We start from the raw sequence: 27,714 nt of genomic DNA, 5'->3' as shown, positions 1-27,714 counted from the left end.
GAAGATTTAAATGAGAGATAGAGCTGCGTGTCATCCGCATATTGGTGACACTGCAGCCCCAAACTCCTGATGATGGCTCCCAGCGGTTTCATATAAATGTTGAATAGCATGGGGGAGAGGATAGAACCCTGTGGCACACCACAGTTGAGGGGCCAAGGGTCTGAGACCTCATCCCCCAATGCTACCCGTTGATATCTGCCGGAGAGATAGGAACGGAACCACTGTAAAACAGTGCCTCCTATTCCCAATCCCTCCAGGCGATTTAAAAGGATACCGTGGTCAACGGTATCGAAAGCTGCTGAGAGATCCAGGAGGACGAGGAATGTGTGTTCTCCCCTATCCAACGCCCTCTTCATATCATCCACCAGAGCGACCAAGGCTGTTTCAGTTCCATGTCCAGTCCTGAAGCCCGATGGGAAAGGATTTAAATAATCTGCTTCCTCCAAGTGTGTCTGTAACTGTTTAGCCACCACTTGCTCAATCACCTTGCCCAAGAATGGTAGATTGGAGACCGGGCGAAAGTTGTTTAACTCTTGGGGATCCAAGGAGGGCTTTTTCAAGATAGGTCTTATCACTGCCTCCTTGAGGGCTGATGGCATTGCACCCTCCTCCAAGGATGCATTTACCACTGCCTTGATCCCTTCGCCCAGTCTCTCTTTACAGCTCATAACGAGCCATGAAGGGCAAGGATCAAGCAAGCAAGTGGTTGGTTTCACAGTAGAGAACACCTTGTCCACTTCATCAGAGAGAAGAGGCCGAAACCAATCCTAGCAGGCCGGAATGCAACTGGCCGCCTCTGGACCACTACTTGTAACCACGGCGTATGGAATCTTGCCCTTTATGTGCTCGATTTTATCGGCAAAGTGTTTAGCAAATGTGTCACAGGAGGCTTTTGAATGTTCCATAGGTTCCTGAGCAACTGGACCTACCAGGCTTCGGACCACTTGGAACAGCCTCCTGGGACAACACTCTGCCGACGCAATAGAGGCAGCAAAAAATTGCCTTTTTGCTGCCTTTGTTGCCCGCTGGTAGGCCGCTATTGCCGCTCTAACCAGTGTCCAATCGTCTTTTCTAAACAAAAAAACTCCAAGTGCACAAGGACCATGCTCTGACCACTTGATCATATTAGTTGCTCTTTTCTGCACATTTTGTATTCTATCATACCTGCTTTAAATTAGATAATCTGAACTGAACACAGTATTCAAAGTGTGATAACTTCATAGATTTATTCAAAGATATTATAATATTGGTTATTTTACTTTCAATCTTTCCTAATGATCCCTTGCATGGAATTTCCATTTTTCATTTCTGATATACGTTGAATCAAGGTTTTGAGCTATCCACACTGACCATAACACACTTAGATCAGGCCAGTAATCCATCTAGTTCAGCATTCTGTCTCCCATAGTGGCCAGCCAGATGCCTCTAGGAAGCTGATAAGGAAACAAGAGCCCTCTTCTTGTATTGCTCCTCTCCCAGTAAAAGATATACAATGGCATATTGCCTCTTTACTTGGCGGTTGCATAAAGCAATCAAGACTATTAGTCACTGATACACTTATTAGTCACTGATACACTTATTAGTCACTGATACACTTATCCTTCATGAATTCGCATTAGTCCTCTTTTACAACCATCTAAGTATATCTTTCCTGGTTAATCACAGCCAGTTCAGAGATCTCATCAGTGTTTACTGTATTGTGAAGGTGAGGTTTTTTTGCCCCAGTGTTCATCACTTTACATTTACATACATTGAATCTCATTTGCTATTATTTTGTTCAAGTTTGGAAAGATCCTTTGGGAACATTTTCACTCTACTGCACTTTGAAACATTTACTCAAGGGGTGGGCAATATTTTCAGCCCAAGGGCCACATTCCCTCTTAGCCAACCCACTGAGGGCGACATGCCAGCAGTAGGTGTGACCAATGCAAAAATGGAAGTGGGCATAGCCAACCACATTCTCTGGTGTGTGTGTGTGCTACTTTAGTTTTAGTTGAAATGCATGTCCTGCTTTAGAGCCACCTTTTTCCTGGAAGATGAAAGGTTCAACAGGTGGAGTCTTTCCAAAACGGTGAGATGCAGTGGTGGGGAAAGATTCAGTTGCTGAATGTGTGGCTATCAAGCAGCTTTCCAAGGTACAGGCACTTTTTAAAAATAGAATGTTTTCTTGATTGATTCCAGTGGAGTAAAACCTGAAGCACCTGGTACTCTTACATTGAGTGGGTGTGCCAGTGGAAGGCAGAGATAGCAAAAGTCTGTGGTTGTTCCACACAGGGGCAGTGCAGGAAGGATTAATGTTGCATAATTTGGATGAGGTTTGATCCTTTTGCTTCTGTTGCAAAATTCGTGGGGGGTCTTAAGGCAATAACAATTGCTCTGGGGACTAGATCAGGTACATGGGCCATCACCCTAGATTTACACCATCATCTCTCAGAGATGAGTTGTCCCAAGTCCAACTCGATGGTTCCCAGCTTTTATAGACCTCCTATATACTTCTCTACTTTTCTGAGCTTCTCCATCTTGGCCATATTAGCCCCAAGGGAATTTGTTCCATAAGAGTCAGAAGCTCACTGCATCAAGCACACACCTATTAGATGACTTCTCTCCTACAGTCAGAGAGTCACGTCTGCCACTCTATGGTAAACACTGGTTAGCTCCCCTGTTATGCTGGTTTGGTTTCTAGTTTCATAATAGTTTTTTGTATAATGTGCTATTTTTCAACATGGTGCTGTGGCATTTGCTTTAAAATCACTATAGTGAAATAAATGGAAGGGGCTGTGATAATCTTGCTTCCTTGCCCTGCTGCTGAATTTGCACAGATGCTGAACTGCCCTATTTACCTTTTTCTTGTTGCTTTGTCATTGGGGCTGTCCTGAACTCACATAGCCAGGACTCCTTTATAAAGTGTCTGTAAATATATAACTGTGGCTACTAGTTCCCCTCAGTCTTTGTTGCACTGATGGTGTTAACAAATCAAAGAGCCTCATTTCACAAAGTGGTTAGGCTAATCAAGTCTTAGATGAATGCACAAGACTACAACTGCAGCTGTTTAAAGGAAATTCAAAGCCATTTGACATCCACGGCCGGTACCAATCCTGGCCCTGTTCTACCTTGAGCATGGCTAATTCTACACCTTCAACTTTAAATCTTTTATATCCTTTGGTCTCTCACAGAATACTGCTAAATGTCTTGTTTTACTTAGTCACTGACAATTAACAAAACACACAAAATATTAAACACGTACCAAGTTAAATGTATTTTTCCTTTATTTGAAATACTTTGTTCTAAAATTTTGCTCATACTGGTTGAAAAAAATTTCTTCACATTATTTTCAGCCATTTAGTATCCTATGTTCTACCATTTTCAGTCTACAGTTATTTTTTTAAAAAAATCCAACATTATATTCCTTGAGATCTTATATAGTATATGAAACCAAAGTGTTTATCTTATTCAGATATGCATATATCATTAATGGATTATAATACATAGAATTTCATAACTACTAGTATGTAGAATAAAGTATTCATAGAATTGTTTACAGCATGTAGTCATATGCTATAACAGATGCTATTGGAGGTCGCTGATTCATAGGGTCGCCATAAGTCGTAATTGACTTCAAGGCACATAACAACAAAGTCATATGCTTAAACACAATTCACTTCCATCAATATGAAGACATCAACATTCATGCTTGTTTTAAAATAATAGACACAACTCATTCTTACATGTTAACACCAAGAAATATGGAATCTCACACCATATAAAATACTTTAATTTAGATGCAAGCTCACAATTCAACTGCTACTACAGTAGTAAAGTGTCTTGTAATACTAATAGTATCTGATCTGGAAGGCAGCTATTTCCCTTCCCTTTGGTAAGAAGGCACTAATAAGTATCACTTTCTAACAAATCAGAGGTGACTTGGTAAGGATATGCATAAAAAGATGTAATCTCTTTAATCCTCACTACTTACTACATTCCTATGCTGTTAATGACCTTTCAGAACAACAAGACATGCCTAATTCCAACATGATTCTATGTAGTAATGCTCATGTTTACCGACTTAATTTATTGCTTAGTTAAATCTAACCAATTTCACAGGGAGCTATGAATGTGGCCATTCATTTATTCTGTATCAAATGCATGGTAGGCTTGCGTTCACTTTAGTTGCTTGGAAATCCTGTTACTGTGTTCTGGCAGCTATCAGATATAAGCTCGTTCATTTCGTTTTGTTTACTTTCTTCCTTGTTCTCATGGTTGGAGAGATTCTTTGGCTTTCCTGCTCTTCTAGACCTTCTAACACAAAACTTTAGCAGCAAATAGGAGAACTCAGCTACGTTTAGCAGAATGCAAATACCAGACACTGCAATCATGAAAATGGTAAAGACAGTCTTTTCAGTGGGTCGGGAAACAAAACAGTCCACTACATTGGGACAAGGCCAAGCACTGCATTTCATTAGCCGAGGCATGTGATACCCCTCATACATATAGTAAAACACACACATGAAAGCCGCTTCAAAGATCAGCCTGAACAAGATGCTGGCAGTATATGTCCACCATAAAGAGCCCTCAATATGAAATCTCTGTCTCTTTATTTCTTCTATGTCCTTATATTCACATCTTTTATCTCCCTTTTGGAACTTCTTTTTCTTTTCATGCCTTCTGTATGCAACGTGCATTGCCACTAAGAGTGCAGGAGTGGAGACAAAGATGAGCTGGAGGGCCCAGAGTCTGATGTGAGAAACGGGGAAAAAATGATCATAGCAGACATTTTTGCATCCTGGTTGCAAAGTATTGCACACAAAATCATCTTGCTCATCACCCCAGACTTCTTCTGCAGCAACAACAAGGATCATAATACGGAAGATGAATAGGACAGTCAGCCAGATCTTTCCAATACTAGTAGAATGTTTGTTTACCCCTCCTAAAAATTCTTGTAGTGCTCCCCAGTCCATCGTGTCGTTTGAGTCTTTGGACCTATTATGAAAAGAAGAATATGCCAAAAAAGACTGAGTTATGAAATACATAATAATTTTGTAAGGCAAAATACATAAACTGCTCCAACACTAAAAAAAGTATTTATGAAATGAGGAATGATTGAAATAATCAGAGGACTCGTCTATTAAATTTTATGCCCAAAATAATATATGTCCAGAATAGTTTTAGCTTCTTAAAAAAATCTGCTATAAAATACTAATGAGATTGCAATCCTATGCAAATTTAATTTACATGTGAGTAAATCCCATTGAATTGAATGGAACATTTCTGAGTAAACAACACTGAATCATGCTGTTAGTAGTATCTCATTTATTTGAGTAAGCAGTTTTTAACGGTGTTCTGAATCTGTTTCTTAAAATAGGCATACATATTCAGGGTAGCAAGAACACTTATAGCAAGTGGTGTCAATGGAGGATTTCCTCTCAATGCAAATAGCACTTTCAAAGAATTGATTTTCCTCATGAGCACAGCAAAGGAATCCTGATAATTACCCCCCTCAGCTGATGCAGTTTGTATTTTGAAAACCTGTACATTAAATGCAAAGCTGCATTTAATGTATAGCTTGGCCCCATGGATCTAACAAGCATGATTCATAGTACAGTAATACCTCGGTTAACAAATTCTCCAGGAATGAAGCTCTTTTTAATTCAGGCTTTTTAAAAGGTGAAACTGACTAGCTTTGCTTTGCCATGGATAAACTTTCAAGCCTATGCCATTGTTTTAAGGTGAAATTGGCCAACCTGTGTCTTTGCTTTGCTATGGATACACTTTCAAGCCTGTGTATTTGCTTTACATTAAAGATATTTCTTGCTTTCTCCAGGGCTGGTGAGGGAATGATCCAATAAGATTCAGAGGAGGAGAAGGAGGGGAGAGGAGTGAGGAGTAGGAGTGGGTGGGTGCTGGGTTGTTGTTGTTGTTACGTGCCTTCAAGTCAATTACGACTTATGGCGACCCTATGAATCAGTGACCTCCAAAAGCATCTGTTATAAACCACCCTGTTCAGATCTTGTAAGTTCAGGTCCTTTAAAGCCAATGTTGAAGCTGCCCCCACCATCGATGAGCGGGTATAAGAACCTATCCCTATTCTTTCCATGTTATTCCTACCTCTGGTACCAAAGTTTCTGTTAAAGAAGTAATGTCTAGGAATGCATCTACTTTGTTAACTGAGATATTACTGTACTACAAGCATGGTATACAATTGTTACGGCACATAGGATGGGAATAGACAGGAAAACTCATTGCAGAACTTAATTTACAAATACAGTTGCATTGTCCCACTGAGTTCACATCAAATTGCTATGAATTATCTGCTAAATATTTCAAATGGAACAAAATAAGAACAAAGCACATGGCTACATTAAGCGGCAATATTTATTGCTTTTGGTAGATTTGCCATCTTTAACCAGGTAAATGAACAACCCAGACATTCATGTCAGTTGGGCAAGACAAGGAAGACATCAAGAGTGATATCCAACTGAGTCATACTCAGTAGACCCACTGAAATAAAAAATACCCCAGGCCAAACCAAAGTGCCAAAGACAGGGCCGTCACTAGTGGGGTGCAGGGGGTGCGGACTGCACCCTGGTGACACCATGAGGGGGGTGACACCCAGAGCTGCCGCATTATGGGGCAGGGCGCCCACACCATTGCCCGGCAAAGGAGCTGAGAAGAGCTCCGGGTTGGTGTCGGAGCAGCCAACTCCTCCTCAGAGGCAGGTAGGCGGGTGGGCGAGACCAGGAGCAGCGTTGGCGGGGTGAGAGAGGTGTGCCGGAGTTCCCAGGCCTGCTTCTCTGGCTGGGTGCCCCTCTGGCACGCGCCCTCCCAGGGGCATGGACAGGGGTGGCTGGCCTTGCATGCATGCATGTGCTCAGCACAAGATTTGGGGGCTCGCCAAGGGCCCCCCGGCACCAGGTCCAGTGTGCGCCGAAAGTAGGCACCCACTTGCTGGCGGTGAAGCTGGGACAGGCCTTCCACAGTCAGCCTGGAGCGTGTGCATGTGCACGCGCAAGGCCGGCCACCCCCATCCATGCCCCTGGGAGGGCGCACGCCAGAGGTCCGCACCCCCCGCACTCCCGCTAGTGACGCCGCTGGCCAAAGATACTTGAAAAGAGACACTGTGTACAAGTATTTATATGTTAATGCTAGAAGCCTCTGAGCCAAAATGGAAGAACTGGAGTGCTTGATCTTAGAGGAAAGCATTGATATAGTGAGCATATCGGAAACATGATGGAACAGAGAAAACCAATGGGACATAGTTAATCCTTGATATAAACTATATTGGAAGGACATATTGGAGGTGATGTCACTCTATACATGAAAGAGGACATTGAATCGAGCAAGCTTGAAACTCCCAAAGAGGCAAACTTCTCCACAGAATCATTGTGGGTGGTGACATCAGGCCCCAAGAGTAATTTAATACTTGGGACGTTCTATTGTCCCCCTAACCAAAATGCTGAGGGAGATCTTGAGATAAAAATGAAATCAAGGAAGCATCCAAACTAGGAAATGTTGTAGTAATGGGTGACTTCAACTACCCTGACGTAGACTGGCTACATATGTGTTCCAGTCATGACAAAGAGGTAAAATTTCTATATACCCTAAATGACTGTGCCCTAGAACAGTTGGTCATGGAACCAACCAGAGGGATGGCAACCCTGGACTTAATCTTAAGTGGTGCCCAGCACCTGGTGTGAGATGTAAGTGTTGTCAAACAGAGTGGGAGCAGCTACCATAGTGCTGTTAAATTAAACATACATGTAAATGGCCAATTGCCAAAAAAAATCCAACACAGCCACATTGGATTTCAAAAGAGGAACCTTCCCCAGAATGCAGGTGGTTGTTGTTGTTATGTGCCTTCACGTCGATTACGACTTATGGCGACCCTATGAATCAGTGACCTCCAAGAGCATCTGTCATGAGTCACCCTGTTCAGATCTTGTAAGTTCAGGTCTGTGACTTCCTTTATGGAATCAATCCATCTCTTGTTTGGCCTTCCTCTTTTTCTACTGCCTTCTGTTTTTCCAAGCATTATTGTCTTTTCTAGTGAATCAGATGTTCTCATTATGTCTCCAAAGTATGATAATCTCAGTTTTGTCATTTTAGCTTCTAGTGAGAGTTCTGGTTTAATTTGTTCTAACACCCAATTATCGGTCTTTTTCTCAGTCCATGGTATCGAATGTGGGGACTGGTAAAAAGGAAGGCAACATCCAGAGGTCAAATCAATCTAAAACACTTGTGAGTTTAAAAACAGTATTAGAAGCTCAGCTAGAATATGAGGCCAAGAGGATGCCAGCATAGTTAACAAGCACAGTCACAGAAGCTGTTAGAGACAGGAAGGCTTTCTTCAAAAAATGGAAGTCTTGTCCAAATGAGAAGAATAAAAAGGAAAACAAACTCTGGCAAAAGAAATATAAGAAGACAAAAAAGGGATGCTAACAAGGAATTTTGTGGAACACATTGCTAAAACTATAAACAACAATAACAACAAATTCTTTAAATACATTAAAAGCAGGAGACCATCTAGGGAAATGACTGGACTCTTGAATGACAAGGGAGTCAAAGGTGTGCTTAAGCAGGATAAGGAGATTGCAGAGAAGCTAAATGAATTCTTTGCATCTGTCTTCACGGTGGAGGACATAGGGCAGATCCCTGTGCCTAAACTAACTTTTGCAGGAAGAGTCTGAGGAACTGAGGCAAATAGTGGTGATGACAGATGAAGTTCTAAGCTTAATAGACAAAATAAAAACTGACAAATTGCGAGGTCCACATAGCATCTACCTGAGAGTTCTCAAAGAACTCAAATGTGAGATTGCTGATCTTCTAACAAAAATATGTAACTTGTCCCTCAGATCTGCCTCCATACCTGAGGACTGGAAAGTGGCCAATGTAACACCAATCTTTAAAAAGGGATCCGGAGGGGGGGGGAGCCTGGTAATTATAGGCTGGTTAGCTTTATGTCTGTCCCAGGAAAACTAGTAGAAAATATTATTAAAGATAAAATAACTAAGCATATAGAAAAGTGAGCCTTGCTGAAGCAGAACCAGCATGGCTTCTGCAAGGGTAAGTCCTGTCTCTCTAATCTATTAGAGTTCTTTGAGAGTGTTAACAAGCATATAGATAGAGGTGATCTGGTTAACATATTGTACTTGGACTTTCAAAAAGCTTTTGACAAGGTACCTCACCAAAGACAAGAGGAATAAGATGAGAGGTCCTCTTGTGGATCAGGAATGGGTTAAGTAGCAGAAAGCAGAGAGTAGGAATAAATGGGCAGCTCTTCCAGTGGAGGGCAGTAGAAAGTGGAGTCTCCCAAGGATCAGTAGTTTTTAACATGTTCATAAATGATCTCCTGGTGAGCAGTGATATGGCCAGGTTTGCTGATGATACTAAAGTGTTCACTGTTAAACCAAAAAGGGATTGTGAAGAGCTCCAAAAGGACCTCTCTAAACTGAGTGAATGGGTGGTAAAATGGCAAATGCAATTCAATTAAAGTTATGCATACTGGACCAAAAAATCTTAATTTTACATATATGCTTATGGGGTCTGAACTGGCGGTGGCTGACCAGGAATGAGACCTTGGGGTCAGAGTGGATAGGTCAATGAAGATGTCAACCCAGTGTGCAGCAGCTGTGAAAAAGGCAAGTTCCATGCTAGGGATCATTAGGAAAGGTACTGAAATTAAAACTGCCAATATCATAATACCATTATATAAACTATGATGTGGCTGCTTTTGGAATACTGTGTACACTTCTGGTTGCCTCACCTCAAAAAGAATGTTGTAGAGCTACAAAAGTTTCAGAAGAGGGCAACCAAAATGATCAAGGAGATGGAGAGACTCCCTTATGAGGAAAGTTACAGCATTTGGGGCTTTTCAGTTTAGAGAAAAGATGAGTAAGAGGTGACATGATAGAAGTGTATAAAATAATGCATGCATGGAGACAGCTGATAGAGAAAAGTTTTTATTTATTTATTTATTAAATTTATATCCCACTCTTCCTTCCAGTAGGAGCCTAAGGCGGCAAGCAAAAACACTAAAACATTATAAAAACAGACATTAAAATATATTAAAACAAAACATCTTTTTTTAAAAGCTCTAAAAGCACCTTAAAAAGCAATTCCAACACAGATGCAGACTGGGATAAAGTCTCTACTTAAAAGGGTTGTTGAAAGCGGAAGGTCTTTAGTAGGTGCCAAAAAGATAACAGAAATGACGCCTGACTAATATTTAAGGGGAGGGAATTCCAAAGGATAGGTGTTACTGTACTAAAGGTCCACTTCCTATGTTGTGTGGAAAGGACCTCCTAATAAGATGGTATCTACAGGAAGCCCTCATCTGCAGAGCGTAGTGATCAACTGGGTATATAAGGGGTAAGACAAACTTTCAGGTATCCTGGTCCAAAGCCGTATAGGGCTTTGTACTCGAAAACCAGAACCTTGAACTTAGCCCAGTAGCTTATGGGCAGCCAGTTTTTCTCTGTCTTTCATAACACTAGAACTTGTGGATATACAATGAAGCTGAATGTTGGAAGATTCAGGACAGATGAAAGAAAGTACTTCTTCACACAGGGCATAGTTAAACTATGGAATTCACCCCCACAAGAGGCAGTGATGGACACCAACTTGGATGAACTTAAAAGAGGATTAGTCAAATTCATGAAGGAAAAGGCTATCATGGCCACTAGCCATGAAGGCTGTGCTCTGACTCCATAGGCAGAGGCAATGTGCTTCCAAATGTTGCTGGAAACCATAGGAGGGGAAACTGTCCTTTGCATATCACCATAGTCAACTGGTTGGCCACTGTGAGAACAGGATGCTGGACTAGATGGGCCGTTGGCCTGATCAAGCAGGCTCATCTTATGTTCTTAATAAATGTCTTTATTTCAGTGGGTCTACTCTGAGTATGGCTTAGTTAAATATCACCCTGGGAGTCTTACTGCATTCCTTAAACTAGTGCAGTGCACAAAGGCTCATGGGGAATAATAGAACAAATTTTCTGTGCAATTTAGATTTACCAAAAAAGATTTCCCTGTTTTACATAATCCTTGTTGTTGTTATATGCCTCCAAGTTGACTATGACTTATGGCGACCCTATGAATCAGCGACCTCCAAGAGTATGTGTCATGAACCACCCTGTTCAGATTTTGTAAGTTCGGGTCTGTGGCTTCCTTTATGGAATCAATCCATCTCTTGTTTGGCCTTCCTCTCTTTCTGTTCCCTTCTATTTTTCCCAGCATTATCTTTTCTAATGAATCATGTCTTCTCATTATGTGTCCAAAGTATGATAACCTCAGTTTCATCAGTTTAGCTTATAGTGACAGTTCTGGTTTAACTTGTTCTAACACCCAATTATTTGTCTTTTTCTCAGTCCATGGTATCCGCAAAGCTCTCCTCCAACACCACATTTCAAATGAGTTGATTTTTCTCTTATCTGCTTTTTTCACTGTCCAACTTTCACATCCATACATAGAGATTGGGAATACCATGGTCTGAATGATCCTGACTTTAGTGTTCAGTGATACATCTCTGCATTTGAGGACCTTTTCTAGTTCTCTCACAGCTGCCCTCCCCAGTCCTAGCCTTCTTCTGATTTCTTGACTGTTGTCTCCATTTTGATTAATGACTGTGCCTAGTAGGGTTGCCAGGTTCCTGGCCTGAGACTGATCCTGTATCTTTAGGAGAAGAGAAAGTCAGCCAAGTGCAGGTATTCTTGCAACATTGTAATGAGAAAAACCACAAAGTGGAATTCTCCCTTCCCCCTGCACAACTTTTAAAGATACAGAAGACCTCTTGGTTGCCAGGCCCAGCCTCCAAGAGGTCTTCTGTATCTTTAAAAGTTGTGCAGGGGGAAGGGAGAATTCCATCTTGTGGTTTTTTGTGTGACCTAAACTAAATTGTGGGCTAGTGGCTTACTATTGGGTTGTGGCCTGATCTAAGTTGGGTTGCAATAGCAGCACACCAGTGTACAAATACATGGTTAAATATATATATATAAGAAATGGGCTCACAATGCATGTTTAGGTTGAAGGTGGGTCCTGAGCTTGAAAAGGATGAAGACTATCGAACTAAACTAAACTATATCAATATAAGATATATCTTTCAGTTCAAGATACCAAAGCAGTGAATACATTATCTATGATGAGTGATTTCACACAAAATGTATCATTGTCCTTTAAAAGTTTGGATTCTTCTGGACATGAAAAATTAGCAGCATCCAGTCATTGCTGTTCTACTTAAAAATGGTAGTGGAATAGCAACTATACTTCCAGACTTCTAACTCTATAGTCAAATGGGCAGTCCCCTTTCCCCAGCTGCAGATGTTGGGCATTTTAATTGGGACCACATTAATTGGGAAATGCCCCCTTTCCCCTCACTGCACTTCCTGTCATGCCCCACTGCAATTAGTGGTGAGGATACATATTAAGGCAACACTGTTTGGAAAGGGAAGAGTCAACATGATAGAGTTGACTCTAAAGAGGAGAGATCATGGAGAAGGAACTATCGAGTAACCTTTACATGCCATAACAAACTGAACAGAAGCTCAATATGCCTTCTACACCTGGGCAAAGTGAACAGCTATTCCACTGAAGTGTTTTGTTTTGCTTTGTTTTAAAGTCAGATTTTCTGAGCTTTGGGGGAAAAAACACACTGAAGCTTAACAGGGAAAACATAAGAGAAAGTTGTTTTGTTCATTATGTTGTGCAGATGCCCTGTAAAAAATAAGTAAAATAAAGCATGGCTGTTCCAAAGTAAGTGCCCAGTGTGGAAGTAGAATAATGACCAACTCTTTCTATAATAGGTTTTCTACTGGTTATGAAGGTATCTCCCAAAATATAAAGAATCCACTTCAAAAGCTGAGAAGCAGTCCTTCATGTTAAAAGAAACCCCCTCACACACACAAACTTGTGTATGAATAGAAAAGGCCAGAAATGGCAATTTGATTTTGGATTAAGATAAAGACACTTCCACAAACTTCACTTTGAAGGAAACTGGCATTCTTGCTTCACTTCTAACCAGTGAATAATTGCCTTCACAAATGATGAATGATTTCTGTGTTGCAGTTCTTAAATAATCCTGTAAACCTGTTCCATTTCAAAGGCTCAGACCAAGTAACATAAGCAAAGTCAGCAACATTTCATCTATATCTCTCTCCTTTCCTGACTTAACCATGAGATCAAAAGAGGCCATCACAAAGAGGTAGGTCTCACAATGTTTTTTGAAAGGTGCCAAGGCCCAAATGTTACGAATCTAGTTGTGGTCCAAAATAGTAGGATCCAGAACTTAGATATATGTGGTATTTAATTAATTTCAGAATTAATTTCCACACTATGATTTCTTTGTTTAAAGTTACATTGTGTTTATACATGAGATGGTGTAACATTATATGCAGGATGCAGTTAATTCTGACACCTATTATGTGTCATGTATACAACCTTTTAAGGTTCAAGCTATGAGCATTGGGTAGAAAACAAGCTCATCCACTTGCAAGCAAATTTGTGTGTCACACTCTTTTACCCAAGAAAGCACCAAAAGCATTTTCTGTTTTGCTGATTGAAGGTAATGCAGCATTGCTGTTTAGAATTAGACATTGTTAGACAGAGTCAAAATCTTAGATAACTAATGTTATTTAAGAGATCAATGAAACTGAAACTTTTGAAAAGAACAGAGGACTGTTTCTGAATACTATTAAAAAGACATTATCTTCCTTTACAAAGTATACAGGATCTCTAGTTAATCTAGAAGATTTACGAGGATTAATTCCTAAATACAAATTTTAGAAACATGTTATATTGCTTGCTTTCTATAGTGATCAGAGTCTTTGTAGACTGAACAAGCCCAGTTCTGAGCTATGCTTAGAGCCATTTTAGATATCACATGGTACTACAGATACACCAAAGTTTGACCAGTGTTTGCGCAATAAACACATGATGTGCAAAGCAGAGCTTTGTTCTAAAACACACAGTGGATAAGTGCCAGGAAGCCACAGCCAAATGTGACTGCCCAGCATATGTCCACTGCATGTTCCCAAATTATGGAGAGTCCAGGACATGCTTCTTCTCTTCACATTCTCCATGATTACCACAGGAATCACTGAAACAATGTAGAGTATGAAGCATCTTCAAAAGTAGTAACACACAAGGTTTGGACATTTTTACAAGTTATGATCTTAAAATGTGGCTACAGGTATAATGAATTTCTGCTGAGCCCAGATCAGTGTCCTCTCATTACTTTGTTAAACCTATTTATATATACTGTATAGTATACTTGGAAAAGAGTAATCCAAATGTCCATTTCTACAGTATAGGCAGGACTGGAAATAAGATACTACACTCAGTGCTCACCCAAGACATTTTATTTTTTGCAGCAGAGCCCAAATGGTGCATCACCAGTTGAATCATAGAACAGTAGAGTTCAAAGGAACCTATAAGGCCATTGAGTCCAACCCCCTGCTCAATGCAGGAATCCAACTACACTGCATCCTATGCAGACAGAGCCAGACAGAGATGGCTCGGTTTGCATCTTAACATGCTGGCTTAAAAGACATGTCCCCCAGCATGCATTAGTCAAAAAGAGCTTTATCTGAGCCAGTATAATGTTTTGGAGCAAGGTTTGTTAAATGCTTTGATAAGACAATTTTGCATCTATAATAACAACAACAAAAAGATCAATACAACTTACCAGAGAATTATGTTTGTAACACTAGGGGCATAGTATTATGGTCCCTGGGAGGATATGCCATGGGCCATAGGACTGATCAGATTGCTCCTACCTTGACAGCTCCAGTGCCATGGCTCAACTGACATTGGAGCTCTAACGCTGGAGCAATGAAGGGATCCGAAGACACAAATACCTTCCAGTTCCCTGTCAAGCTCCCAAACCAGGAAGAAATTGAGACACAATTCTGCCTTCCATTTCCCTTCCACTGGAAAGAATGAGAAAGAAAATGTGTGCATGTGTGCGCACATGCATATACATGTCCTGGAAAGCTCTGCTGGCAAGAGCCAAACAGAACTTTGGATAAGGCAGTAGAACTGCCTTTGGATTTCCCACACAACCCTTTTGATTGCTGCCTAAGTTTGCAATCCTTTACACACTTACATGAGAGTAATGAACAAACATATAAAGAATTGCATTATCAAGCAGCCAGTCTACCCTCTTTAACAATCTCTCAGCAATCTACCACCTTCATCCAGAAAGAAGCCAGTTGCTTTCTAGGGGCACTTCCACACAGCAGTTTATTGTGGACTCAGTGCTGCTTATGCATGCAAGTTTTTCTCAGTGTCCAAACAACATCAGCAAAATGCAATCCAATATCCCTGTAACGAAATCAGACTTGTTGATATGTTTAAACTTGTTATGAAATGTTATTCAGGTAAGAAAGAGTTAATGGAATGCTAGGAGGTGTGGATGATGTAAGGCTGGGAGTGGTGTGAGAGTACAGAGTGGGTTTTGAAAGTGAAAAATAGTTGGTTTTGACAGTTAGATAGGGAATTGTCTTGGAAGAGATAGGATTAGGGATTGTGAAGTGAACATCTAGGTAGAGGAGCTGGTATGGTGAGGGAGGCTTTACTGTAGTGTGTTGAGGGAGACTTTATTGTGATTAGAGGGATAGGATAGGTAGGTAGAGTAGGGACAACAACATCTTAATCAATATTTAGGCTTCAATCCTAAGCATACTTACTTAGAAGTGCACCACTGAGATCAGGTAGAATCACTTCCTAGTAAATTCAACTGTAAGACTTGGATATATTGAACAATGTTCTATTTAAAAATTAGGATGAAATCACACTCTTCTGTTATTGGATGGTTATTATCTAAAGAACTTCTTTGTACACAGCTCTTGCACGTGCTACTGGGATCTCCCTCCCCTTTGAAAAATGCTATATTACAAACTGCTATTATTTTATTTTTTATTTATTAAATTTGTATCCTGCCCTTCCTCCCAGAAACTTTGGAAACTTTTGAAAAACACCACTATCCATGCACTTAGTTATGCACTTCTTTGGTAGTCGCCTATACATTAATACTCCCATTGATAGTCAGGATAAAATCAGTGCTGGAATATTAATATTGCTATAGCTGGCTTCCAACATTATTCTACACATTTATTAAAAATAAAATCTGTGTCTGTAATTATACTACAGCCAAGCAACATTATCTACTTATTAGCATGTTATATTTGCAAATGCTCAAGACAAGATATCAGACTGGACAACCCATTCCCATGAAGCATTTCTAATTTGGTTAATTTGGTTAATGATGTACTCCATAAAAAAACACCATTTCGAATCTCAGAGGGCAAATGCCTTCACCACCACCACCACCTCTAATGTATATAGTACTGTGCTATCCTTAGGGGCTGTACAGATGTGATACTTTGACTATGGTCAGGAGCTTCATTAGAATAGCAATGCTAGCAGAAGATAATTTGTTAATTTATCCAGGATAAGAGGCTGATCCATATATATCATGAACTTTATTCAAGTGGTCTGCAGCATGTCCATATTAAATATTCATTTTGATTTTAAATTGTATTTTTATTGCTTCTTTTATTTCTTATATCATATTTTATTGTATTACAGGTTGAATTCTATGGAATATAAATTGTTATATACAATAAAATACAACATAAGAAATAAAAGCAGAAATAAAAATACAATTAAAAATCAGAGATCATGTAGCACAGCACATTACAATTGCTACAACAGGCAGAAAAATCATTAAGTGACCCACGAAGATCATCAGCAATATTCATGTGGTTCGTGGGGAAAAAAATTGGGAATTACTGATTTATATATGTTTACAGCAGTGTTAAAACTACAGAGGGAATCCTGCCTCCTTATCTTTTGTGAAAGCCCCCTTAAGTGCTATCTTAGAAGACGATGGAAGGGTGCTAGAATTTTGCTAAAGTGAGGGGAGGCTTGTGGGTTTCATTAAAGGACCCCCTTAACCCTCTCCTAATTCAAACACTGATTCCCAATCAATGCAATTAACCTACAGTGGATGACCCCTGAGCTGAATTCTTTGCACAGTTCTAAAATACTTCATGTTTTTCTTACAAATGGTTGCTTCTGGATACTTTTCAAATATTGCTTGCTCATTCTACAGTGTTGACCTGAATGCACAATACAACTCAGACACTGCCTACATAAAAATGCTACTGAAGAGAAGTAGCCATAACTAGATACATCACCTTTGCATGTGTTAAAAAAACACCACTATTGCTCAAGACTGTTTCACACATTACCCATCAACTAACCCATGTTTGTCCCTTCATGTAAATGTGGTTTAGAGTCACAGCCAACCTGTGATGGGATCTTTATGACACATGCAACTAGAATATGTTTGTTGTACCATTGGAAGTCTTCTATGTACATGTAAAATGTTTTACAGGTACATCTTAAAAATGATGTGTGTAAAGCATCTTGGAATAAGAGCAAAATTGGAATGCCTTATTTCAGATACATTAATGCATATGCACATTTTTGAGAGAGGATAGGGAAAAATTGGCTTGGAACAAAATACTGGAAGCATCTCTTCCCATACCAATATGCCCACACCTTTAATAACTTCTAGTGACACCCTTCTCTCTTTGCCTTGCATAAGGGAAATGGCTCCCTTGGTGATGGTGCCCTGGCTTCAGAATCCCCTCCCTAAAAAGGCTTGCCAAACCAAAACATTTTTATTTACCCAGGCATTTAGGCTGCATAGTAGTTTTAAGTGCTGTCTTATCATTTCTATTGTTCTAAAAGGTAAAAGTGTCCCCGCACTTATAGTGCAAGTCGTTTCCAACTCTTAGGGTGAAGTCTTGCAACTTTTTACTAGGCAGACCATATATATGGGGTGGGATTGCCAGTTCCTTCCCCGGCCTTTCTTTACCCCCCAGCATATGCCGGGTACTCATTTTACCGACCACGGATGGATGGAAGGCTGAGTGGACCTCGACCCCTTTTACCAGAGATTCGACTTCCTCCTACCGTTGGAATCGAACTCCGGCCGTGAGCAAAGCTATTGTTCTAATATTATATAAATAAGTTACTGCGTGTATTTTGTTATATGCCATGCTGAAATCTGAATTCAATGAAGGGTAGTATTTTTAAAAATCACTTGCTTATCAATACTGTGACTGCAGGTCAATTCAATACTTTGTTTTCAACTAGACTGACAAGTATTATAGGGGATCAGAGCTCTACTTACAATAATTCCAAATATTAAACTATTGAGAGTCTAATCTCAGCCACTAAATTTGCAAAAGAAATCTTTACTGAGGGAGTTTTTTTTTTACTCTTTGAAGGCACCCTTCACAAGATGCTCACCTCTTATTCAAAATTTTTCAGACTGTTGACATCAGATCATAGTCCAATTCAGAAGTCTGCACACATGTATTCTACAGCTTTCAAGTATTAGGTGTTTCCTGATCTCAGGGTTACTTCTTATATTACTGTTTAGACACAAGGATATTCAATGACAGGTCACACCTATGTTTGAACATATGCAAAAGCTATCACACAAACACACCCACACCTTTCTGAAACACATTGAGCTCTTGAAATTCACATGACTTGGTATATTCTGATTAAGAATTTGCATTTAATTTTCAGAGTCTCACAATTAGGTCTGAAACAGAGTTCCAATCCTTAGGACTCAAAAAATATCAAAGCACCAGATATGCATATTTAAAATGTCTAGATGCAAGCATAAGATTTTAAAGTGACCAACAATATGAGATGCTCCCATTTGTGCTTACTGTACCATTTTTCTCTCAGGATGATATGTATATTCTACTTTTCATATTTTACTTTCACACATCTTGAAACAGTGAGTCGTGAAACCTGATGTACAATGAACAACAGCAGATGGCATTCAGGTTGTTATCTCTGTTCTCAGTGTGTATTAAGTAAAGATCATAAAGTCTAGTCAAAGCAAAACCATGTATCCAGTTTGCAATAGATTTTGATTTGACTATGATTGAAAATATGGTGGGTGGATGAGGGAAACAAAATGTAGCCATTTGGAAACACCAGGTCTTTAGAGTACTGATTAACTATGATTGCAAGAGAGGAAAATAGCATTTAACTTTCTAGATTAAATTATAACAAAATGCAAGATACAGGCGTTTTATTAGCATCCTTGCTAAATTTTACTATTGGAGAAACCCTTCAAATCCTTCAGTACAGATTTCAGGACCTGGGCAACCTCCCAAGTATGCTTGCAACATTACAGATGATATTCTTACAACAGATAGTTTAGAAATTCTAGATGGCATCCATCCTCCAAAAAGCACCATGAGCCAAGAAGCTCAGCTATTTCCCCTATTAGTACAAATACAAGTGGGATATTAGTATTTCAGTGGTGTTCTTGGTGTCCCTTACTATGTTACTGCAATGGTACATAAGCCACTTTTTAATGACTTTGTTGCAAGCTTTGAAGGTGAATAAATGTTTGAAAGCCAGAGAATATAATCAGGTCTGAATACACAATTACTATTCTAATCCATGCAATTATCTTCTGGCTAAGCAACAATGTCTGAAGGGGCCATAGACAAAAGAATGAAATACCCTCTTTCAACACAGAACATAACCCAGGGACTGTGGAGAAGATATCCATGGATCTGGATGGAGATGTGCAAGGAGATTGCACTTCACCTGAAGGACCAGGCATGCAGTTTTGGGTTTCTCCTGCACTCAGCGATATCTATGGATGTGCAGCTGGCACTGGTAGTCTGGAGTGCCTATTTTCAGCTTCATCTGAACTACCAGCTGTGCCTCTTATTAAAGAAAGTGAAACTTGCCACAATAATTCATGCCCTGGTTACACCAAGAGATTACTGTAACGTGCTGTAGGTGGAGCTTTAAAGAAGGTGTGGAAGCTTCAGCTGGAGCAGAAATGCAGCTGCCTGGTTTGTGGGGGGGGCTAAGCAAACACTGCAGAAAACACCAATTCTGTACTGGCTGCACTGATTTTTCAAGTGCTGGTCATTACCTTTAAAATCCTAAATAGCTTGAGACAGGTTGTTTGGAGGGTTGCCTACTTACCCTGGCCTTAAAATCAGCTATAGGGAACCTGCTCATGGTCCGGGTGGTAAAATCTGTTAGGTTGATGGACATGAGACAAGGCTATTTCAGTATTGGTCCTGTCCCTGTGGAACTCCATCTGATGGGGAATGTGTTTGGCTCCCTCACTGGCCTGCTTTTAAGTGGATAATAATGTTGGTCTACACTCTCAAGATGGAATTTTTAATTCTTGCTACTACTTTATTATTGGTGTGAATTGATGTTATGTTGCTATTATTGTGATTTGTACTTTTACATTAGAAACTATTTTATTATTTTATTTGTAAGCCATCTTGAGGTCATTTTTCCCTGAAAGGCAATATAAAAATACTTAAATAAAACAAAAGAAACAAAAGAACACAGGAAGTTGCCTAACTGTACTCTGACAACATGCCATAAATCTGTCCAGCATAAGCTATCTCTGTGGTTGAAGGCCATGGGATGGTTTCTACCAGTAATTCCTAGGCCTATAAATATGAACAAAATACCCACTATGTTTCAGGTACTATGTAGTCGAGGGAGGGCTTGTATATTTCAGAAATGCCTGAGCTACAATGCATCTGCAAATTCTTCATACCTGTAACAGTTCGCCAAATATAAATCTGCACAATTTTTAAAAAACCATTATATGGTCAAGAGGATTGTCAAAGCCTGATTCTGAAGCAATATCTCAGAAATGAAGAGGCTTTTACAGCCCAACATCCATCTTAAATCTCACAGTATTTTATTTTTATAATTGATTGTTTAATTTAACTTGCATTATTATTTTTAAATGTTATGTTGCTGTTCATACTAAAGAATGGCAAAACATTTTTTAACATTCCGCCTAGCTGTGCACAATAAAATAAGGCATATTTAAGCCTTCTAGCCTTAAATAGAGAAAGCTCGGTGTCTTTTTATTTCCTAAAAATGTAGATATAAGATATGAGTACCCGGCATATGCTGGGGGGTAAAGAAAGGCCGGGGAAGGAACTGGCAATCTCACCCCATATAAATGGTCTGCCTAGTAAATGTCGCAAGACTTCACCCTAAGAGTTGGAAACGACTGGCACTATAAGTGCGGGGACACCTTTACCTTTTTAAAGATATGAGTTATCCATGGAACATGGACTAATTCATACACTATTGAATTGCTTACAGTTAAGAGCTGAGGATGCAACCTTACTTTGTTGCCCAGACAGGGAAAGCCTTACTAGTTGCCAAGTGGTTGATATTTCAATCATGGAAGGCCAAAATTCAACTTGGCATGGAGATATAGCTCATGGATATAGTAGATTTTGTGGCAAAAGAATGAATAGTGTACAAAAGAATAAACAGAATAAACATGTTTAATGAGATCTGGTTCATACCTTGAACATTTCACTACTTTAAGTGGCCTCTGGACAGACAAACATATTGGTAAATGTGGCTTCTCCCAACTTTTATTTTTTTCTCCTTTGCATGATGAAAAGGGAAGGTAAATAAAGAAGTAGGAGAGAGGCAAAAATATTTTTCTGTATACATGGAGTTGATATATATTTGTTATTGCAAAGCTGACCGCATTTTAAAATCAATATTTTATTGCATTTAATTAAAAGTAGAGTCTATATAAAATCATGTTAAACAGAAGAACAAAACCCTTTTTACAGCATATTAAATAAATGTTGCATAGAAGAGTTTTCCTTATTGCTTATAAGCAATTGTAGGGGAGAATCTTACTGTGATGTCTCCCTTTTGTTATTCTATTAAAATTAGTTAACTTTTTATAACCTGGAATATGTTTTACTTTCCCAGTCCACAATAAGAGAAACAGAGGAAGCCATCTAAAAGTCCACCTACTGTAATTTAGTATTGTCTGCACTGACAGCAGTTGGCTTTCCAGGGTTTCAGACAGAAGTCTTTGGGTTGTATTCAGCTAAGTCCTACTCAGAGTGGACCCACTGAATTTTAATGAACCAACATGAGTCATGCATATTAGTTTAATGGATCTACTCTTAGGAGGATTAGCATTTAATACCACCCCTTCCCAGCCCTACCTGGAGCTGCCAGAATCGAATCTGGGACCTTCTGCATGTAAAGCATTTGATCTGCCACTGAGCTATGGTCCTTCCCTTGATACCACTGGGCTACAGCCCTTCCCCATTTAATAATAATTTCCCCAAGGATTTTCAAAAGATAATTTTCAAAGCTTTAACATAACTTATTCTTGCTTTAGTAATCAGTTCATGATATTGGATTGGACCAAGACAAGGTAAGTCACAGTTAGGGCCCACTAAAATCAGTATCAGTAGCTAGTCATGACTAATTTTAAGTCCCATTGATTTCAATGGCACCTGTGTCATTGGTCTAGACTAATTTGGTCTAGATCCAACCTATTATATTGGTAGCTTATCATACTTACTTGTAGCTGGTGAAAATATTTAAAAAACTATTGATAGAGTAGGGGAAGGGGAGACATGTACCCTGACCTAGCAAGAGAGATCCATACACAGAAATAGCATTCTGTGTGTACTGATATTTGTCCCATACATGCCACAGTGCTCATCCTGGATTTAATTGGTAGGATATGTCTTTTCATATGGATAGGAAATGCGTCAACCCCTATTGTTAAAAATGACTAGTTGCCTCTGGTTAGAGCAGAATTGAGGCTAATGTTATAATTGAGGGGAAGGGTTGTAGCTCAGTGGTAAAGCATCTGCCTTGCATGCAGAAGGTTCAAATTCAGTCCCCAACATCTCCAAGTAGGGCTGGAAGACACCTCTGCCTGAAACCTGGAGAGTTGCTGCCAGCCAGCATAGACAATACTGAGCTGATCATGTTAGTGCTGTCGATGGGTGCTAAACCCTCATCACCTGCCTGGTTTATCAGAGCTCAGAGTATCAGCTGCAAATACATTCTTCCTGAGGCCCTTGCAAGGAATTCCAGTGTTTGATTCTTTTGCATTTGGGTCCCTTGAGGCCTGTGCTGGCTTTTATACTGTGTTTATGTATATGGATATTGTTCATGTATTTTGTTTTGTAAATTAATTTGATATGATATTTTTTATTGTATCTTCTGTATTCTATTGTAAACCGCTTTGAGATCTTTCAGATAGTAAGCGGTCTATACATGGAAATATAAAAATAAATAGATGGACCAGTGGTCTGACTCAGTATAAAGCAGCTTCCTATATTCTTATGTTGCAGGAACAGGCAGGAGAAAATATAAGACGGGTAGGTAACAGATTAATTGGAGCAAGTTTTTGTTAGTGTTTGTGCAAAAACATGCAAATTGCTCAGTATTCTTTTTTCAATTCTGATGTGTGTTCCCAATTTAGCAACTTCTTTGTTGTTCTATGAAGTCTAACTAAAATTAGTCCAGTAAAAGAGGATAATGTCACTATTAGTCTTTCAGAGCAAAATGTTATCTCGCAAATATGTGTTCACAAATATATTTGGACAGCTAGAATGTAAATGGGCTGGAGAGCAGGTGTACTTAAGCCTATCTTGCACAAGCAGATGCCCTGCAGGCTGTCTCGCCCCCCACACCCACAGAAAACTGGGGGATGGGGAAAGGCTAAGCACCCATTTGTGCCCACCAGTCTCCCTGCAAGTGTTCCCCAATTTAACATTACCCTGTGCTTTCCTCATAATATGTAACTACATGACCAGAGGTCAGTGGTAGCAATAGGACTAGAACAAAACTCTTTCTGCTACATCACAGTATTGAAGCAACTGCATTCTGTAGCTAAGAATTAAAGTATACCAGATCTATCGATCTGCCTTTATGTGAAGAAAACATGATGCCCATTATCTGTTTAAATTGCTTATCATAGAAAGGAAACTGCAGCCCCTTTCCTCTAGGAAAAAACTCCCTTGTACCTCAGAGCAAGGTTTTCTTAGCTAAGTTGTCCAGGGCAGGAGTATTTTTGTAGCACTTCTGTTAATCCCTGTGGCAAAGAAATACCCACACTTTAATTTCCTAATCAATAATTAGTTGAAGCATGATTTATGTTGGACATGTGATAGACACACCTGGGAAGAAATCTAGTGATTTTACAAACACAATTCTGTTTCATTTTCATGTGAGGCTTTTATAAAAAACAAAAACCAGCCCAGGTGTGTCACAAATTAACTTTAATTGCCTCTACCTTTATTTATTTTGCTGCATGGTTTGGTTTCACAGCTATGTCATACACAGCCATAAGTACTAAACATTTGCAGGAATTGGCTGGGAATTAAAAGAATAAGGAAATCCCTGTAACTGCTCAATGTGATATGCATTCCTTGACGTACTAGGCAGGAGAATACTACAAAAGTCTTTATGCTGTATGGAATACCATATGCAGAAGTCTTCAAAGTAAATGGACATACTACTAAGCCATCAGAAGAAGAGGTGGTGTTGGAAAGAAAAATGGAGAAGGAGCCAGCTAAAATTTATGGAAAAGTTTTGCAGAAAATCCAGTTGCTCTTTATTTCACTGGAGATCTTCAACCAACTCCTTAAAGTGCCTGTGTCCTAAACACAGAAACTAGGAGGAACATGTACAATAGCATGTTTGCTGGAACCACCAACTGGAGGCTTCCCAACATTGTATGGTGACACTTTCCAAGTTGAATGAAATCCAACTTAGTTGCCACTGGAGGACTCAGCAGCTCCGACCAGTTTTGTGGGTTCAATATTAAAGGGACAGCATGGTTTCAAACATAAATAATTGGCTACAGCATCCTTTTCTCATTCATTTATAATATGCCTGTTACATGGCATACTTCCAGTTTATATCGCATTTATCTTTATAAAAACTCTGATATGAGGCTGCTATTATTTCAACTTTACAGGTGGACAACCATATTGCCCAATCCAACAAAGCAATTTGTGTGCTGAAACAGACATACAAGGTAAGATCCTCTTCCAGCTTTATCTGTAAAGAGGACAAAAGAACTGTATCTAGGGACTTCAGGACTTTGATGTATGTTACTCCTTGATGGATTAGGGTCACAGCTACACCATTACAACAGGTGGCCAGAGCTGTCGATTTGTTTGAAGGAAGGAAATGATTTATTTATATTTGTATCTCATCATTTCTCTAATGTTCTCAGAGCAATATTTTAAATAACATGAACCCAGAAATAGGCTTGATCTTTTTGCTTCTTCTCTGGATTAGAGCTACTGACCTGGCAAAAGCTAACCAGTGAGGTAGTGGCTGTGAAGGGATTTAAATTAATATCTTTACAAGTCAAAAAGCTTAAATCTGTAGGATGCTGCCAAATGTATCAAAAACACATCACATGGATATGGAATAAACATACCTAAATGAGTGAAAGAAGCAAGATGCCATTTTAAATGTGAAGTAATTACATCATGAAGACAAAACAGAACTGAAGTGGTGGCCACTCTATAAAAACAGATCAAGATGAAATCTGTGGGCATGGTAGGAAAGTGGAATAGAAATATGAAGTGACCCACAGCAAAACTTGCCAGATCTGTTTGTCAAGCGATGAAAAAGTAAATTAGATGCTTTTGAATATAGTAATCTTAAGGGGCTATTAGGTGTGTAAGTGCATTCTTGACAAGATCAATGGGAGTACAATATGAGGCCAATTTTCAAACAGTAAGGACTTTAGTCTTACAATGAACATCTGAAGGTGGCATTAAGAGCCCAGTTTTATGGCTTTGATTAGATTATTTGTCCAAGATCTCATTTTTGTATATGTTAGGGGGAAACAATGCACATCATCTGTCTTCCATTCTCATACCTTTTCAAAATAGAAGAAATCTGATTTCTCTTACCAAAAATTAACCTCTTTTTACTTATAAACTCATTCTCTGTTGTCATGATCTGCCATGTAAGAGATCAGAAGTAAAAGACAAGAGAGCAATTGGAGAAATAAATCACACAATAAGGCATCTTCCCCAAACAGCATATTTACCAAACCTGTTGTGCACGTTGATTACAAACCAGTCCATTTTTTTGTGAAGCAACAGCCAGGACTCATTGTCCTCCCTATCCCAAAACTTCACTACTACTCTAAAGAAAAAAAATCATTAAGTGGGAAAGTCCTGCTAAGACTAAATAGACCACTACTGTGGAGCAGAAACCTAGAAAGGAGATATATGAAATAGGATTATTTCTTTCACCAAAACTCTGGAATAGGTTTCTAAGAGGAGTATTGCCAAAAATAGAAGAAGAAAAGTCTTGTAGCATCTTAAAGATTTATTGTGGCACAAGCTTTCATGGAAAAATCCTTGTCACTGGCTCTTTTTTGTGTTTGCTTGCTATAATTTTTACAAAGGAGGAAGAGCTCTGTAAAAGTTGTGCTGGTTGGATCAACCTCCCTCAAGTCCACAAGGAAGACGTAATGAAGGCAATAGCCTCTGACCATGGAGTTCCTTATAGGCTAATACTCCATAAATTTGTTTTATTCTCCAGCCCCTTCACCTAAAGTTAAACCTGGCTTTACTATTCTTCTGTCTCAGAACAGAGTCAGGATCCCGCATCAAGGTTTAGTCCCGAAAATCTGTTTCCACTCAGAAAACAATATGTAAAATAATATCAAATATCGCCTCTGAGCATGTATAGACAGCGCTTCCCTAACCAGCCCCTTTTCTTTGGGATTATGGGAAACACTTCCAGACACAGTTGGGTCACAACTTGCTAAGAAAGGAAAATAATCTCGTCTCTAACATGCTGCCTTCACTGCTGAGTAGAAACAAGGCAGCTCAGGGGAACTTAACCCTGGTGACCAGGCACTCTCACTAAGCCTGCGAGAAGAACCGAGGAGAGAAAAAACCTTTCCCTTTTCTTGGAAGCTCGAGGGGCGTCGAGGGTGCCTCTCTGCCCTCCTCACAAAAACGGGAGCCAAACTACCTGCGGGAAGAAGGCACGAGGAGGCTCACCTGTCAGCGTCTGAGGGAAATCAAAGCCCCTGAGCGCCTCGCCAAGCCAAGCGCACCATGGGCTGAGAGGGCGGGAAAACCAGGCTCCGACAGTTGCCGGTACCAGGCTCTTCCCCGCGAGCAGCCGGCGTCCCTTTTGCGTTTTGGTGGGCGGTGATCGTCGACGTCTCTCCCCAGTCGGGACAAGACGGCAGTTTACGGTCTTCTTCGCTCTCCCCCTCGGAGCCTTGAAAGTTGTTCCCTGTTAGTCTGAGGCGGGTTTTAACCCGCCCCCTACCTGCTTGCCTGCCTCCCGCCCGCCTTCTCTTGACGTGCTGAGACAAGGTGAGGAAGAGAGGCTTTGTCTGGAGGAGGTGGGGAAAGAGCGTAAGGAAAGAAAAAGTAAGAGAGAGAGGAGCCTCTTGAGAGCGCTTCAGGTGAGGGAAGGCTGTGGTTAGGGCGCCCCTGATCTCACCCTAGGCAGGTGAGATGCCATCCAGATGTTGCTATACCACAACTCCCGTCTTCTCCGACCATTGACCATACTGGCTGGGAACTGGGGTCCAATATCTGGAGGGCATGTCTTCTGGAAGGGGTACGCTCAGCACCTTTCCATGAGGAAAACTGCTCAGTCCCAGCCATTCATCCTGACAATGGAACAAAACCAATCAAACTTGACTGGCTACTATGGCGCAAACTTGGAAATTTAACTGCAGAGTCAACCTATGTGTCTATATCTTGGTGTATACCTTGTTGGTCCAATTAAAGAAAACAATCCAAACCGCAGCAGTAGCATTAATGTTTTTATTAGAATCAGCCAAAAATCACAAAATAGT

At 39.9% G+C, this 27,714-nt stretch overlaps 1 protein-coding gene across 1 annotated transcript; it reads right to left on the bottom strand.

The window, feature by feature from the left end:
- Positions 1–3,248: 3,248 nt before the first annotated feature.
- On the bottom strand, positions 3,249–27,207 carry LOC133385482 (gap junction beta-6 protein). Its single transcript, XM_061628593.1, has 2 exons — positions 26,900–27,207; positions 3,249–4,977 (listed from the first exon to the last, which is right to left on the bottom strand). Exon 2 carries the CDS (start codon positions 4,953–4,955, stop codon positions 4,164–4,166), a length of 792 nt encoding a protein of 263 aa, XP_061484577.1. The 5' UTR covers positions 4,956–4,977; positions 26,900–27,207; the 3' UTR covers positions 3,249–4,163.
- Between the last annotated feature and the right edge of the window lie 507 nt (positions 27,208–27,714).

Source organism: Rhineura floridana, chromosome 5, assembly GCF_030035675.1.
Source record: "Rhineura floridana isolate rRhiFlo1 chromosome 5, rRhiFlo1.hap2, whole genome shotgun sequence".
In the NCBI taxonomy this organism is placed as follows: domain Eukaryota; kingdom Metazoa; phylum Chordata; class Lepidosauria; order Squamata; family Rhineuridae; genus Rhineura; species Rhineura floridana.
Note: the sequence above shows the minus strand (reverse complement) of the source record. Positions and strands in the feature narration are given on the sequence as shown.